This window comes from Podarcis liolepis (assembly GCF_965112155.1).
Source record: "Podarcis liolepis genome assembly, chromosome: 17".
NCBI lineage: Eukaryota > Metazoa > Chordata > Lepidosauria > Squamata > Lacertidae > Podarcis > Podarcis liolepis.
Window position 1 is genome coordinate 7,075,502 of NC_139571.1, and position 15,425 is coordinate 7,090,926.

Consider the following 15,425-nt stretch of genomic DNA (forward strand, 5'->3'; position numbering starts at 1 on the left):
TATGGTTATATGGAGATTGGCATGAAATAAGAGTGTCTGTGGAATTTTTAATTTAAATTAAAAAAACAAAAACAGTTCTGTTCTTGGGTGGAATGAAATTGGGCTAGTACCAGAGGTTGCCATTGCTGGGCACTTGCCAAGGTGCCCACTTCACCGGGGGGGGGGGGGGCTGAGCAACAGCCTCTGCTTCTGTTGCCCCATTCCTCTTGGGCACCAGTGCAAACTGACTCCAGAGGAAGAGAGCAAATTGGCACTGTCAACAGCAGCATGAAAGAGGTGAGCCCCTGTGGGGAGGGTTTCTACTGAGGGCACCTTGCCCAAGACGATTCCCCCCCCCCCCACTGCCAAAAATAAAACCCAACCCCTGGAGCTATCACTGGAATGAGGTACACATTCTTTCTCACCCTTCTGCTTGCACTGTGCCAGTTTGTCACACTCTGTGCAAAGCTCTTCCGTCCTCCAAGGAAAATCCAAACAGAATGAATGGAAAGCACGAGCTACAGTTTGATCCTTTTCCAGGCAAGTCGTACAAAAGGCTTGCTTCAATTAGGAACCTCTTATCTGCCCATGAGTCAGACAGACGTTTAAAGCGTCAGACTGCATTCCTAGAACTCCTTACCCTTTGAAGACAATCTAAAATCCCCAGGCTCAGTTCGCATCTGTGCACCTCTTCTTCCTGCACTTCGGTTCCTCTGTGAAATTAGGGTTAAATTTCTTATCAGCGTGACTGCAATGGGAAGCAGGGAACTCCAGCCATTAGTGTCCCACTCCTGCAGCCGATTGCTTTAAATGCGTACACTCCACCTTCTTTGGCTTGATCATCTCTCAGCCCAGGGAGAGACCCAAATCCGCTTATGCAGATTGTTGCATAATGTGTTTTGGTCTTGCAGGTCACCTCGGCCACCCACAGCCCCACCTCCGTTGAGCAGAGGCAGGGCATGCTAGAGATGCTCACAGTGGATTATACTAAGATGGATAGGGGTGTATTTTCAATTTTAAACCACTCATTAATTTCATGAAATGCTACTTGGTTCTTTGAAACGTGCTTGTCCTCCACTGTTTGAATTTGATGGCAACTATATTGGAGGCTTTATGCTTGGATTGTTGACTGTTAGCTTGAATCGGTACCTTTGCCCAATATGGAAGGCATGGGGTTTCCTCCCTCTCTAGGGTTGCATAGCAATCCTGAGGAAGCCAACATATCAACCTTCTGAGGTGCTCTCTCTGTAAGAGAATAGAGGCCTCCTAGTGGCTGCCCAGCTGCTTACAACTGATCCACTCCACCGAAAAAGCTCAGCTGGAGGAGAGCACATGATGATCCAGGCCTGTTTGATTGCAAGCACTGAACTGAGGGACATGTTTAAAGCTGCTGTGATTCTAGGTTAGTTTCGTGGTTCTTTCTATGATTTCTTAGCATGGTTTTTGTTGGAGCAAGGAATATATGTCAGAAGTGAATCCAATAGGACTTTCACATCAAGTTTATAGCACCACAGCTGCATGTTCCTTACATTTTTAAGCATCCTTTGTTTTTAGGAGTCAAGACACACACATATCCATTACGTCTTTTCCAGTATTTTATATTCAGGAATCTGCTGGTTTCCACTGGCATACATAGCCCCTGGTTCAGAATACCTTTAGATCCCCACAACAATATTTTTGTCTAAAGGCCTGAAGAGGTTACTGGGGTGCATATAATCTGGGTTCCAGTCTCCCCAGCAGCTTCTGAGATATTGCATGGGATCCTGATCAGCGGGTTGTATGGTGAATTTGCATTGCACTGGCAAAATCCCTAAGGACTGAACCTAGCTGATCGTCCTCAAAATAGGAAGCCCTTGGTAGGGTTAGAGAATACTGCAAACACTTTACAAAGGAAAAGCAAATTGAAATTAGCAGGTTGCAGTGAGGACAGAGCAGAAAAGTAGAAATTCCAGTAGCTAGAAAACATGGCCTGGAAATGCCAGAATAGGGATCTCTGGGTGCCACGATTCAAGTTTGGGACAAGAACTCTTTGGTGAGAGAACCCAAGCAGACATTTAAAATTACAAAATATGCAGCAAAGTAAAGCATGGAAATATATCCTATTGGACCTTTAAAAAATGCCCTACTAAGTTCCTTCCAAAGTTTCCCTCTTCCTCTAGAATAGAAAAAGACCACACATTTGGTAAGTTAAAAATGGTTTACTTACAAACTCTCCAAAGGTCAGAGTCATGTGCTTTTCCATGCATTAGTCAGAAAAGTTGCACGGGCAGTAAAACTTGGCTTAGTTACAAAGTGATGAAAGTTCCAAAATTATTGATAGAAGAACTTAAGAGTGCTTGAGCTTCTGTGGTTGACAGTAGGGGGACAAAGTCTTTATTACCTAGTCCCAAAGTAAGCTAGGCATTAATAAGGCATTAATGAGGCTTAAGCATGTTGGTTATATGAGGCTGGTTATCCCACAATTCTCACAGAAGAAAGTTAACCCTTTCTGTCCTATTTCTGACATGAACATTAACAGGGGGAATTATGTGGAAGCTTGTCTTTAATAAAGCTCTGCTCTGGATAAAAGTTAGTGGATTCAGTGGTCCAGATAGGTGAATTTAAACTCTGGACTTAATGGTCTTATTTTGGGAGGGTGAAAGATAGTAATGTTACTTTACTTACTCCAACATGGAGTAACCTGGGTTTGCCGTGCCTGGGAATCCTCCTCATTTTGCTGATTGGGAGCTGGGACCTCTGCCCAAAGTCCTGCCCTGTTCATGCTGCGTAGTGAATTATAGGAGGGTATAGGAGGGCCACAGGGTATCACAGTCAGCAGAATTTACCAATCATTATCCATGATGAAAGTAAGGCGGGCAGCTGTCACTAATGGGACGCAATCCTCTGGGAGCTTCTGCCTGTTGTTTTGGATTTCCCACTGACCACAGGCACCAAAATATCCCTGCGAGCTGGGGAGGAAGCTGCTGCTCACACCTGCTAGAGGAAGAGGCAGCCGGGAGCTCTTTCCATAGCACTTTAAAGCAGATGAGCTTTGTGATTGTTTTTGTACTGCGGCTGGGTTCAAAGTTTGCCCTTACACCATTCTCTCTCTCTCCACATGTGTGAAAAAGACCTGACGACCTGATGGTCATCGTGCTTTGGTACTATAGACAAACACTTGGCAACTATCGGGCTTGTTTCATATTTCTGTTGCATCTGTACAGGTGTCCTAGTAGTTATATGGAGGCCTGACTGTACAGCGACTGCAGAAGTCAATGCACAGTACAAAAAGAAAAACAACATCTGAATAAGATCTCTCTATGCGACTGAATATGCATTTTATATGAAAAGGTAAAGGTAAAGGACCCCTGACAGTTAAGTCCAGTCGCAAACAACTTTGGGATTGCAATGCTCATCTCGCTCTATAGGCCGAGGGAGCTGACATTTGTCCACAGACAGTTTTTCCAGGTCATGTGGCCAGCATGACTAAGCTGCTTCTGGCGAAACCAGAGCAGCGCATGGAAACGCCATTTGCTTTCCCACCAAAGCGGTACCTATTTATCTACTTGCACTTTGACGTGATTTCGAATTGCTAGGTTGGCAGGAGCTGGGACTGAACAACGGGAGCTCATCCCATTGCGGGGATTCGAACCGCCAACCTTCCGATCAGCAAGCCCAAGGCTCAGTGGTTTACCCCACAGCGCCACATGTCTAATTCTGCCTTGATCTTGCCTGTGAAATAACACTTCACGCATGCACACGTTTGCCGTTCTTGCTTGCTTCCGCATGGCATGTGATTGTCCATGCCGAGGGATGCATTAAGACTGGAGCAGCTAACGTGGGGCCTGCCAGATGTTGCTGTACTACAGATTTCATGATACCAAACCATTGGCCATCTGGCTGTGGCTCATGGGACTTGGAGTCCAATGATTCTATGTTCACATGTTGGTCCCATATGCTATTATTTTTATTATAATAATTATATTTGGGCTATTCCCCCACCCTACCTTTTAAGGTCCACCCTCACAATGTGGCTTACAAATTAAAATGTTGCGACAATACAATATGCAACAAACGAATTCTCCCCCCCCCCCAGATTTTTTAATTCATCTTTATTGATTTAAAATATCATCTTACATATACATTACAAATAATTACAGCAAAATTAAACACAAAAATATAAAAGGAAAAAGATAAAGAAAATAAAAATAAAGAAGAGTTAACAATAAGAGATGAACATTGGCTATAACATCCTGTTAAATAAGTTCATAAGACAATTCATAAGATATAATTCTTGTGTTCTTACCTTCCTTCAGTGACCACAGCGCAGAATGTGCGCCTCCTTTTCTTGTTTTTATCCTCATAATAAAGATCTGCATGAAAGATAGGCAAAGCTGAGATTGGCTGAGCCAAGGTCTCAAATGTGGGACAGCGAATGCTGACCACGAGCAAGCTGAATAGATTCACCGTGTAAGAATAATGCAGTAGTAAACCCCGCAAGGATTGGGCATGTTGCTGCTGTTAATTCTCCCTTTCCTTTGGATTTGAGTTCTTCTGTTACTGACATGCACCTATCAAATTTGTCTTGTGCACTGACCATAGCAGAAGGAGGAACTATTTGAAAGTAACTTGATGGATCTGAAATACCCTCCCCCACCCGCTGCAGCCTGACCGGGCTCTTGATTTTTCGGCTTTCTTTGTTTTCTTCCAATTTCTAGGACCCTTCTGAATTTGCATGTATTGAAATAAGGCACTGCGGTCAAGCAAGCAGTAAATTTCAGGGGGAGTTCACATTTCCTTTGCCTCGGTAATGGATATCCAGTTGCAGAGACCTCTCTCTTTCTCGCTGTGTGTGTGTGTGTGTGTGTGTGTGTGTGTGTATACACGTACCGGAAGAGCTGTTCTCTCATCTTTAACCAAAACCAAAACAGGCTGGAAGCACAATAAAGAGGAACTCCAACCCCTTCCCTTCTGGGAGGGTCTGGTGGACCTGCTCTGTACCCTCTTGAACTTCTAGCTTCTCTTTGGTTGTGCTGGGGGAGACCCTGCCAGCCCTGCCTCCTCATGCCCCAGTCTCGGTTGCAGAGTGGTGAGTCAGCCCCTTACTACTCTCTGCTGCATTTCTCAACTTGATTGCACCAACATCCTCTGAAGCGACTCTGGGCGGGACGAGGGAAAGAGGCTGCTTGACTCCTGCAGGTATCTGGGTCAGGACAGCAGGAAACCCAGACCTCCTCCTCCCCAGCAACCGGGAGGGCGACCTGTGTCCACATGGCATGCACCATAAACTGCGTAACCACCACATCATGGCTTTGCCCAGCCTCCATGTATCCATCCGAAGGTTAGTTGGGCTGTGAGTTATCTGTGCTACGGTTGGCAGGGGGAACTCCACTGGGCAATAATTTTGCACTTGTTCTGTATGTGTGTTTCGTGCCTTCCTCTCTGGCCATTCTGCTGCTGCACTGCGCTGATCTAAGCCATGGTTTGGTTTCGTGTGACATGTGAACCAGGCCAGTATCTCGTGTCTGTTGGTGGGTTGACCAATTCGGACTGGGAGGGCAGGGAGGGCAACAGACCTGTGTAATGGTATGCCAGAAGGAGCAACAGTGATTGAAGGACCTTGGAAAGCTTGGATATCAAGGAATTGGTGGATCAGCATTGATGAGAGGAAGTTCTTAGTTTTTGAGAGGGCTACAGGTTGGGATCAGGAGGCATTAGCAAACTTGTTTGGCCCTCCAGATGTTGCTGGACTGCAGCTCCCATCAGCCCCAGCAAGCATGGCCAGTGATCAGGACTTGTGGCTCAGCAACATCTGGAGGCCAAAGGTTCCTGCTGTGGCTGCAGGTGGCATTTTTGCATTGTGTCCTGGCCATGATCATTCCACAACAGCTTTCAAGTCACATGGGTTTCTCACACTGGGCAGGATGAGGGTACTGTTTAACTTCTGCACAGTTATTTGCTAATGCAAACATCTCCAGTCACTTAAGGGGAGACAGTCCAAACCAGAGTTTCCCAAACTTGGGTCCCCAGCTGTTTTTGGACTACAGTTTCCATCATCCCTTGCCACTGGTCCTGCTAGCTGGGGATGATGGGAGTTGTAGTCCAAAATCAGCTGGAGACCCAAGTTTGGGAAACCCTGGTCTAAACTGAATTGTAGTAGATTTAGTAGCTGAAGTACATGTAGAAAAGAGTGGTGTACTGACCACTAGGGGGAGATACAATTAGTGATTAAGAAATGAGGAAGGAAGAGAGACAATCCGTCAAAGCTGTACTTGTTTATGCTGTGTGTTGGCTGAAAGGCCCAGTTTTTCATCAAGGAACTCAGAGTCCTGTACTGAGAAGTAGCCTCAAAGCGAGGAAAGCGAGTCAATAAAACTGGTGCAGGTCTTGCTCTTGTAGAGGCATGCTCGGCTTCTGTTCCAAACCCGGTTTTTGAGGTTTCGCAGAGTAAGGTTTGGGGCAAAACTAAGCTTTATGTGATAGTGAGAGAGGCAGGGTAGGGCAGTGCAAATAGAGGGGACATGGGAAGGAGGTGGCCATATGGGAAATGGAAGCCATTGTATATGCGACTTGGAAGCAATGGCCTGCTTGCTTTGAAAAGTATATTTCCACTGAGGGCCAGCAACTTGCTTTTTAATTTTTATTAAAAAGTAAGTAAGTAAGTAAAGATTCTAAGGATCTAAAACTAGGCTGACATTGTGGTACAGTCTGTGAGAGTCAACTGCTTACTCATTCCACATGGGTTTAGCTGGGGGGGCAATTCCCTCCCCCCATTAAGTAAATAAATAAAGATAACTAACTGACAAATCGCATCACAGATAGTTAGGTTCTTCCCCCCTCCCAAAAAAAGTCCTGTCCCCCCCCCCAAAAAAAATCCGGGCTATACCCCTGTCACTCCATTAGATGAACAAAGTGGCCCAAAGAGGGAAATGAGGAATGCAATTGTTTTCACCTTTGTAGTGATCTCACTGCAAGTTTGGCTTGCACAGTGCTCTAGAAGGCTGCCAAGCTTGTATCTGTCTTGCTTACATATAACATTTGGGCATGGACTGCTCTTCCAGTGGAATTTACCCAAGGTGGCTTACAAGATATATAAAAAAGCATATTTATAGATATGAAACAATTGCCATATAAATGGCAAAACAGCCATGTCCAAATGAAACCAGTCTTTAAAGTCCTGAGTGTTGCAGAGTCTTGCAGCTACAGATGGAAGGACTTGTCAGTCTCATTTTTCGAATCTTAAATTCAATTCACATTTCTGCAGAAATTTGCTTTTTAAAAAAACAAACTCATAAAAATTCTTTAGCATTTTTGTATGAACTTCTCCTGATTTTTGCACTTTTGTTGGAGAACTGCATTGCAAAATTTGGATAAGTGCGACTTTTGAAGGGTAGCTGTGTTTTGGTTCAGATTTTGTTTCAGAAAGTGGGGAGGCACTTCTTTAAAACAGACACCACTGCCAAAAAGGCTCAGGCTGATCTTTCTCTATGGACAGAAGGAAGACTGAGCAGAGCATCTGGGTGCAGCCAAGTCTGGAAATTCCATAGCCCCAAAATGGAAAAGGAGCGAGGTCCCAAACAAAGAAGAGTGGCAACTTAAGTTGACAGAATTTGCACACCTTGCAGAATAAGAGAACAAGAAGAACATACATTTAGAGAAGATTGGAAAACATTTATTGAATATATGTGTATGGCTAAAAACACTGGCAGCATTAAGATAAATTCAACAGTGTAAATAAGTTATGATGGATGGAATAATGGAATAATGAATGGTATAGTTTCTGTAAAATATGCAGGGATTTGTGATATGTAAAATGAACCATGAAAATAGAAGAAGGGAAGTCATTGGTATTTTAAGGATGTAAAAATTAGTACTTTAAATTGTGAAACAGAAAATTTAATTAAAAATTATATACAAGTCTGGAAATTCTTTCCACCTTACAGTAGCAGAGATCGCCCTTTGGCAGCTGTGGGAGGTTGTGTGTCTTTTGCATAGTTGCGTATCAAGCAGGCCATTTTCTGTTCTTCCTTGACATATTTCCTTTTCTCCTCCTGCAGTTTCGAGGTGGAGAATGGCCCGTCACCTGGGCGCAGCCCGCTGGATCCCCAGGCCAGCCCAGGTCTGGTGCTTCACCCCAGCTTTCCGCAGAGCCAGAGGCGTGAGTCCTTCCTGTACCGCTCGGACAGCGACTATGACATGTCTCCAAAGACCATGTCACGCAACTCGTCCATCGCCAGTGATGCGTGAGTTCTCCTCCGTTCTTGGAAGGGCTGCGCGCCCAAGAGCAAGCATATTCTCACCCTAAAGAGACAAACTGAAGAGGGACTGTGGCTTAGTGACAGAGCCCGTGCTTTGCATGCAGACAGACCCAGGCTCAGTCTCTTGGCATCTTCAGGTAGGGTTTACCTAATCAGAAACCTTGGAGAGCCACTGGCAGTCAGTGTAGACTGTACTGAACAGATAGATCGAAGGCAGCTTCTTATCTTCCTGCTCATAACCCTGTGTGGCAGCAGCATAGTTAGCAGCAGGGTCTCCAGGCAGGCCTGGGGGTGTCCCTTGTCTTGCTGATCTAGGTAGCCCAGTAGCCTGACCCTGTAGGTTCCAAGTTGTCACAGGCCTGAGCGCAAGCGGGTACCTTTGCAGCAGAAGGGCTGAAAGCTCCCAGACATGTCGAACAGTAAAGGGCCCTTTGTCAGATGGAAGATTTGCCTGTTGCAGCACAGGGTCCCCCCGGTCCTTCACCTCCAGGGTAATGACTTAACTTCTGAGCTGAAGATAGTGCAACCAAATCCTATCTGCATGCCTGTGCAGGATTTGTGACAGGTAGGATAAAAGAAACAAGAGCAGCCAAGTTTTAAGCTACCCAGTTTTCTAAAATGGCGATGGGCTGGTAGTAATGTCCAGAATATAGATTGGAATCTCATTAATAAGCCTTTTGCTCCATCCTTATTAAAAGTACACGGCTTCCTCTACTCAGCAAAAAGATCCCTCAGGCTTGAAATTTCATTTGCTATACATTATCTAAGCCTTCTGCCAGGGAGAGTTTTGGAGTGTGAGGTTTGAGTTTTGCTGTGCTCTGTCATCCCTTCCCCACAAGTCATCTGTACTCGTGTTGTTTTTTATCCTTCACAGACATACTGAAGACCTGATAGTGACACCATTTGCCCAGGTATGTCCCAGGTCCCTGTGCATGCTTAGGTGAGAAAAGTCGGCTTGTCACAGTTGTGTGCTCTGAGAAATTCCTGCCACAATACCTTCTTTAGGCTCCCCAAATCAATAAGTAGCTTAAGCTTTGAAGCTTTTTTTTTTCAGGCTGAAGGTTAAGCAAAAACAAAACAAAAATAAAGCAGGGAGGGGTGATGCTCAACAATATATTTTTCGCCCCCCCTTTTTTCTTGTTTATTTCTTTGTTTAACATTCAGCTGAATTCAGTGAATTCAGATTCTTGCATGCTGATTCGTACTTTGTATTTCATTGAGCTTTGTTATTTTCCTTAAAGTGTAAGAACATCCAATACTTTATTGTTACAATGATTAGCAGTGTTTCTTCTTTTTCAAGAAAAACAGGTGCTGGTACTCACCATGAAGTTTTTACAGTACGTGTCACACTTTAAACATTTGGTGGGGAAAGGATGCCGGTACTACATATCGTTGAGTACCCCCAGAAAAAAAAAGGCACTGAGATTAGCACATATTTTCTTTCCCGCACAAATACAGAAGCAGAGAATATGACTTCGTGGTGTAAGTGGGGCGGGATGTAAATTTTATTTTACCTACTTCTGAAAGCTTTTAAACATGCCAAAATACTGAGTTGCAAATACGCAGCCTAATATTGTGTGCCCCAGCTGCTGCGTGCAGATGTTTAAGCCCTCATCTCTTCAACAGAGACCAAATCAAACCAGACCCTGGGGCTGGGGTAACGGATGCTACTCTCTCGATTTTGTATCTCTCATTGGTCCACCTGTGGAGATGATAAATAGGAAATAAAGCAGCAAGACCAAGTTTTCTTTGCTCCTTGTCATATTCGCTTATCTGCGATGCAAATAGTTTAAAAGAGTTCTTCATAATTTGAAGAAATCCTTTTGCCACGCTTCTCGGTACGAAGAGACATGCACCTTTCTGTTTGGGTACAGAAAGCACTTCCCCACCAGCCCACATTTTTAACCTCTGGTACTTCCTGGTGAGAGTCAGCCTCAGTTTTGTTCTTCATTCCACCTCCTCGTTGTTCTGGGGTCTTCTGCTGGCTGCACAGAGCAGCTTCATAGCCCTAACGTTCTGTGCCCATTGGCTTCCTATAGGTCCTGGCAAGCTTGAGGAGCGTACGTAATAATTTCTCCATCCTGGCAAATGTTCCTACGCCAACATCCAACAAGTAAGTGTGTGCCAGTTCTGGGGTGTTCAAGAAACACCTGAATGTGACTCGTTTGCAATTTTAGTTCTCGTTTGGTGCACCAGGCCAGATGGCACTTCCTGTGCTCAGCTGGATCTTTTCTCTTCCACCACCAACCTACTTCCAAAGACTGTGCCTGGTTTGCTCAGTCCCCTTGTAGAGGGACTACAGAAAAAGTGGGAAACTCTGTGTTGCATCCAAACATTACAGCTGACTGTACCCTGCACTGAAATTATGCATTGATAAAGGGCTAGTTAAAATACTTTAAATGAAATCTCCAGGTTCAGAGGCTGTGTTCCCCTGGAAGAGCTGGGACAGCAAAGTTTGGGAGGAGATGAGAACTACTTCCCACCAAGTCTGGTTTGGTGTTAAATCAGCTTCTGGATTTTCCTGGAGTTTTTAACTCTGAATTGCCTGAACCCCCAGGAATTCAACTGTTATTTTGTGGTGGGGTATACCTTCTTGATGCTCCAGTCCAGCCCTTGTAGTTGATGCCCTTGTATTCCTTAAGAGCTGGAGCCTGAGCAGATGCTGTAATTCCACAAAAGTCTCTGTTTGTATTTCTTTTCCCTTGCCTGCCTCTCCTCCCTTCCTCCCAGAACTACTGTAGGGGTTTAATTAATGCCAGAGGCAAAGTCCAGAGTCACAGAGTGTAAAGCAAGAATGAAAGTCAGCCTCATTCAGACATGCACAGTGCATGCAAACCAATATAACTAAGCACATGCCATCTTCCCAGCTGCTAAGGGAACACCTACATTACCAATGTATTTGTAGTCAGTTTTATGGCAATTGATTCTTCAGTTATTCTCCTGGTACAGCAGGCTAAGCTGTATCTTCCTTCTAGCAGGCTTGTCCCTCAGAGATCAACTGAGATCAGGTTGCTGCTCCTTTCACATCCCCACTTAAAACCACTCACATTTCCATCTCAGTGGGATGGGATGAATTTTGGGTCCTACAGTATCTCCCAAGTTCATTTGCTGCCTGCAAACTTGCAGAGGTGACGTCTGAAGTGGCCAGAGGGGTGGGGTGGAGGGACATGTGCCAGAAAGAGTGGTGGCTGAGCCTGATCATCTATCTTTTCTCTCTTCTGTCCCCCTTAGGAGGTCTCCCATGGGCAGCCAGCCAACTGTTTGCAGAGCCACGCTCTCAGGTAATGGGATGCCTAGTGTTTAGTACCAAGAGGGTTCTGGTTCTGGAGGAGCAAACAAGGGAACATACACAGAGTCAGCATCATAGGCCTGGCCTAAAGTTTTGGGATCCATGAAAAGTTCATTGGATTCCTGCTCCCTCTCCAGGATCTGCAGCGTGCATGATGTATCACATAAATCTCCCCTGAAAGGTCCACATTCAGTAAAGAGGGCTTTGTCTCCTGGGGGAAACAGGTAATTGGAGCCACTCTGTGCAGATGTGGCCTTTACTATGAGGCACAATGAGGTGGCCAACTCATGCATCTATCTCTCTGCAGTTGGGAGCCATGGAGCATTTCCCACCAGGAATCTTCTCTGCATGGCTTTGATGTTCATAAGAGCACAGCTCCTCTTAATTCAGTGGCGCTTGTTCAGGAGAGCTCCCAAAGTACCTGTGTCCTGTTTTAATTAGTTGGGAAGGAGGGAACCCTTTGGAATTTTTGCCACAAGTGCCAGAATATCTTGGGTTGGCCAGAATCTCCCTGAGTGCAATGCAACCCTTGAAGGGAAAAGGAAAAGCAGCCCCGTGCCACATGGCTGCAAAAGCTGCCACTCTCAGGTGCTTGTTCCTGATGCTTCAGATCCATCAGTCACCCCTGACCTCTTGAGCATCAGCTTCCTCCTTGGCCCCAAAGGGAATGATCAGCCTGACTTGTCTTCCTCTATAAAAAGTTGCAACACCTGGCATTGCTGCTTGGGTTCTGAACTGTAAGAGGACCCCAGCACTCCTACATTGCTAAATCAAAGAGCATATTCTTGGCAAAGTCATGTTACCTAAAGCTATAGTAACCCATTGCCCCAGCACTTATCCCCCTAATTCCTCCAGCTGTGGTGTGGGCTAAACAGCAGGATACTTAGAGCTTGGAATGACAAGAAAGGCTGACTGCAAAAGAATGAGTGTAGCATCTAATGGCCAAGACTGCATTAGCTTGGCCATGAACTGGTTGGTTGGTGGCTTTAGGTGAGTCCTGCTCTCAGCCTCAGGCCCTGCCTCATCAATGTTATCAGTATAATTGACTGGTTCTCTGTGCTTTTGGCCAGAAATTCATCTTGCAATCTGTGTGCCACCATTTGGTTTTTAACACCATCCAGGGTTTCAGTTAGCATTGACTGTGCATTTGGGGTGTTTCCCTCAAGTTTCTGGAGCTTCCACTTCTGCTACCTGGTAGCAGAAGGAACTGCAGTCAGCCTCTTGAACTTCACAGCATCATGTGACTCCCTTCTAGATGTCCAAAACCATATGCCCAGCTTTATATTCCTGCCTTGTATGTATGTGGCTCATCTACGTGTTGCCCCCTTTCCTTCAGCCCTGGTTCCTAGGTAAATTAGCTCATTCATAACATCACTTAGGTGGTCTTGTGCATACTTATACTTCCGCTAAGCTTCACATCTCTTTGGGAGCATGGTAAAGTGGGTGGAATGGGAAGTGTGTTTTCTTGAAATGGTTCCTTTGTCGCGTCTTTCTCCCATCACAACCAGACTTGGCTGCAGTGCCACACGACTTGAGTTCCACAGGTCCCCTTTTCTTTAAACCAGGCCTGTTCCAGTTGTGACTCACTGCTGCTGCCTGCTCCGTGCTTCGCAACCCCACCCCAGCCCCATTTTCTGCAGTCCCAGGCAGGCAGTGAAAACAGAAAATCTATCAGGCCCCTGGTGAGCTCCGATAGATGATTGGCAGGTCATAGGTTTTGAGACCTTTGGGGCCTTCAGTTATTTAAAAGAATATAATAAGAAAGAAGAAAACCTCTCTGGGACTGTGCTGCTTGCCCTGAATATCCCAATATCCTATGCCTGCCCTCGATATCCCTTGGCAACGTGTTTCCTAAGCTGTCTGCAGGTGAGGCAAGAGGAACAGAACTGGCCAAGGGTGAACTTCATGCTTCTCCATCACTTAAACCTGACTGGCTGTTTTCTTACCCGACTCTCTTGCAGAAGAAACATACCAGCAGATGGCCAAAGAGACTTTGGAAGAGCTAGACTGGTGCCTTGACCAGCTGGAGACCATTCAGACGTACCGCTCTGTTAGTGAGATGGCATCCAACAAGGTAGGGCTCAGAGCTTGCTTGGCCTGTTCTATGGCTGCCACCCTGGTTTCCAGAATGGTGCCAGCACCTCCCTTTGCTGCAGCGCGGAGTGCTCTTGTTCTGTGTTTCCATTGGTCAGCCATGCCCACTTGCACAATAGTGGTGCAAGTGATGCCTTTTCCCCCTGTTGCTTTTGGTTGCTGCAACGCTTTAGGGGCCTGGCTGCCCTGGGGGCCAGGATCTGCGTGCTCTCAGCCCTGCGTCTTTATGGGATTGCATTTGGGAACAAAAAGGGCAAAACTCTTGGGTCAAATTGGCAGCCGCAGTTGATCTAGTTGAGCACAATTCATACTGCCTGGGGGCAGGTTAAGAGCCGGTCTGTCCCAGGAAATCCCCGTCCAGAAATTTCTCTGAGGACTATGAGATTTTTTAAAAGAAATCCACTGGAATAATTGTATTCTGCAGGCCAAATCAGACATGTGGCAAACACACACACACACACACACACACACACACACACACACACACACCACCCCTACCTGTCTGGATCCTTAAATTGCAATGTAATAAATTTCAGTCTTATTTATTAAGATGTTCATATCTGTACTGTACAGGGCAGTGTATTAATGATAAACCTATAGCTATGGATGGAGAGAGATGGAATCATACATTAGCAACTGTTGACATGCAAAAAGGTTTCTGCCTCTGGTTTGTGCATGGCTTAGTTCTTTGTTTTCTGTGCCACAAGAACTATTATGCTGCTCCTGCTGTTTGAGTCTTCGCTGAGTAGGGCAGATGTGGTTTTAAAGACTTGTTGCGAAGCGCTGCATCAAAGTGGGTTGCGAAGTGTCTCGTGGCCGGGAGACTCTCACTTGGGGGAGAGCTAAGGGGGCTTGCAGGGCAGAGAAATGCAAAGTGGAGAGCTGCTTCGCTGAGAAATTGACAGGTGCTGCTTTGCAGGATACGTCCTACAGGAGAAACGTGGTCGTTTCTAGATACAAATGGATTAATCCAGATGAGTGAGCTCATAGTCTGGTGTGTGTGTGTGTGTGTGTGTGTGTGTGTGTGTGTGTGTTTAGTTGTGTGTTTGCTTTATGTTTCCAGATAATTGGCCTGAGAATCCCCGCTTCAGTTGGTGTACTCTCCCTTTTATCTATACCTCGTATTGTCTTTTGTGAAATTTCAGATTATGTACACAGAATTCCCAGGGAGTCTCTCATCCGAGCATTGACCAATCCCAACTTTTTAGCTACAGCAAATTCACTATGTCATGCGCCTTTTATATATTCCCAAAGCTCTATTCTCCCCAAGGCCCCACTCCCTTTCTCTTTGCCACTTCCTGTTTTAAGAAGTTTGTGCTTGCAATTGTACAATCTGGAATTAATTGTGAAAAGGGCTGAACCGGATACCGAACACATGTGGGGTGTGAGAGATGGGGGACACAAGAACAGCATATATCTGTGTTTCTCTCCCCAACCCTACTGGATCTGCTAGCTCCTTAATGTGTGTGTGTGGGGGGGGGGGTTATAGCATTGGGGATTAGCATTAAAACCCTCTCCTGTATCATTACTTTCCCATCTTCAGAGCAGTCTCATTCATTCATACCTTCTTCCCTCATGGAACCCCTCATCCAAGCAATGACTGGACCAAGGCCTGCTGAGGTTCTTCAAGTTGGTGATCTCATGTGCCTTCAGACTGTTGCCCTGGGACTGAAGTGTGCAGTCATGCAGTAATTAGCAAAATGAAAACCTTATGTGATCCTAGTAGCAGATCACTTGAGTCAGGTCTGGTTTGGCCCAAGAGTCCACAGTTTACCCTATTGTGCAGCAGGCTTCAGCATGGACTTCCGAAGAGTCGCCACTGGCCA

At 45.6% G+C, this 15,425-nt stretch overlaps 1 protein-coding gene across 7 annotated transcripts in view; it reads left to right on the plus strand.

Annotated features, from left to right (window-relative positions):
- The window catches only part of PDE4A (phosphodiesterase 4A), a 384,429-nt gene that overhangs the window by 306,873 nt on the left and 62,131 nt on the right, over window positions 1-15,425 (plus strand). For 6 of the 7 annotated variants that reach the window (XM_083482984.1, XM_083482983.1, XM_083482989.1 and 3 more), the window contains 5 exons: window positions 8,016-8,201; window positions 9,091-9,127; window positions 10,256-10,329; window positions 11,448-11,497; window positions 13,467-13,579. In XM_083482984.1, the coding sequence (XP_083339110.1) occupies window positions 8,016-8,201; window positions 9,091-9,127; window positions 10,256-10,329; window positions 11,448-11,497; window positions 13,467-13,579 (460 nt within the window). Of the gene's footprint in view, window positions 1-5,249; window positions 5,300-8,015; window positions 8,202-9,090; window positions 9,128-10,255; window positions 10,330-11,447; window positions 11,498-13,466; window positions 13,580-15,425 lie in introns of those variants that run through there. The other variant, XM_083482988.1, reaches the window with a different exon arrangement.